The following is a 1,489-nucleotide window of genomic DNA, read 5'->3' on the forward strand; positions in this document are numbered from 1 at the left end:
AATGATGGGAGAATTATGTTTTTGTTTTTTTATTGTTGGTAACATGAGCAAAAAATAGAGACCAAAAGATAGGTAATAAGAAACTGTAGGCTAATGTGTTGATCAAATCACTAAGACCTTTCTCACGACATTTTGATAGTCTCGTACACAGATTCCTCTCTCTTCATTGCAGTCATGTAGACATGGTCGACATCTTTTGGTTTCATATATTTTTCTCTCCTGTCAAAATGGTAATGGTAAAATGTGTGGAATTGCTAACTAACAAACATTTGAACTATAGAAACGGCCAGCCAACAACTGTTTCTTGAGTTTACGAATTTCTTACCGTACAACGAAGACAATCAAACAGGAAGCAAAGATGACATTTAGAACAAATGAAAGGGTAAATAATATCCAAGGGCTTGACAAACTGCAACTTATGTCTAAAAAAAATGACAAAAAGAGAATAGAAAACAATGAAGATTTTCCTAATGGAAATGTTTTGGATGATTTGTATAAAATAGACATGATGATTGCCTCCTGCTTACCTTGAGGTTTTTCACCATGATTGTGCACTTGGATTTCCATCTGTGTCGTACCAATGAGATTCTCACTGACACATTCAACGGTGGCGTTGACTTTACTAAAACCAGGAATGGAGATGTTGCTAATGCTGATGGTGTTCTCTGTTGAAACAGCACTGAAGTATTTCGTGGTACCGTTCAATATTGGCCAGGATATCTGCGGTAACGGCACACCACTGCTGACACACATGCAGGTCAGTTCATCACCCCACACGAAACAACGGGAGCTGTTCAGGATTATTGGGGAATCTAAATACAAATTATGTTTATTTAAAATATGGTGTTTATCGCCTTCCTTCAAATTAGAATTTATGATGTGGTTTAGCGATACATACGTCTTGCTTTGAGGATGACAGTACTTTCAGTCCGAATACGTCCTTGAAGTGTCACTGTGCAGGTGAGCTCAGTATTGTGATGTTCAGGCTTAGGATAAAAAGTCATTATAGAAAAGTGCTGATCCCGGCCAGGCACTCCACGAGCTCCAAGTCTAGTTTTATTAGGCCTAATCCCTGTCCACACAATATCTGCTAAGGGTTCTCTGCAGTCCCCTGGAACTTTGCAGGATATCTCGGCCTTCTTTCCCACTGTGAGCAGTGGGACCTTTATTGTTGGTTTCTGGGTAAGCTCTAAAAACAATTATTTAATGGAATGAAAAATTCTATAAATTAATTTGGATTTGTATGTTTCTCGGTCAAAAAGCATATAAACAAATACACACCTTTAACAGTAATGTTTACCGTCTGAGGAAAGATATACACGTTTCCTTCTCCCCACTCGAGTTTTAATCTGTATTCACCATCAGATTTGCCCCGAACCAATTGGTTTAGCAAAAAGCTGCACTCTTTCTCATTGTGAGAAAATCCAATATTTCTGGAAAAATTAGGAACTTCAACAGATGGGTTTTGTGGATCTCCTTTGAACCAGGT

The 1,489-nt window shown here is 38.2% G+C and overlaps 1 protein-coding gene across 1 annotated transcript in view; it reads right to left on the reverse strand.

Annotated features, from left to right (window-relative positions):
* Positions 1-527: 527 nt before the first annotated feature.
* LOC107577742 (sialic acid-binding Ig-like lectin 6) overlaps positions 528-1,489 on the reverse strand; it is a gene marked incomplete at its 3' end in the record, with an annotated part of 1,835 nt that continues 873 nt past the window's right edge. The window contains 3 exon segments of the mRNA XM_016263782.1: positions 528-812; positions 899-1,189; positions 1,282-1,489. The exon segment at positions 1,282-1,489 is cut by the window's right edge and continues 13 nt beyond it. Coding sequence (XP_016119268.1) covers positions 528-812; positions 899-1,189; positions 1,282-1,489 — 784 coding nt within the window.

Source organism: Sinocyclocheilus grahami, unplaced genomic scaffold (genome assembly GCF_001515645.1).
Source record: "Sinocyclocheilus grahami isolate Dianchi unplaced genomic scaffold, SAMN03320097.WGS_v1.1 scaffold7053.1, whole genome shotgun sequence".
NCBI lineage: Eukaryota > Metazoa > Chordata > Actinopteri > Cypriniformes > Cyprinidae > Sinocyclocheilus > Sinocyclocheilus grahami.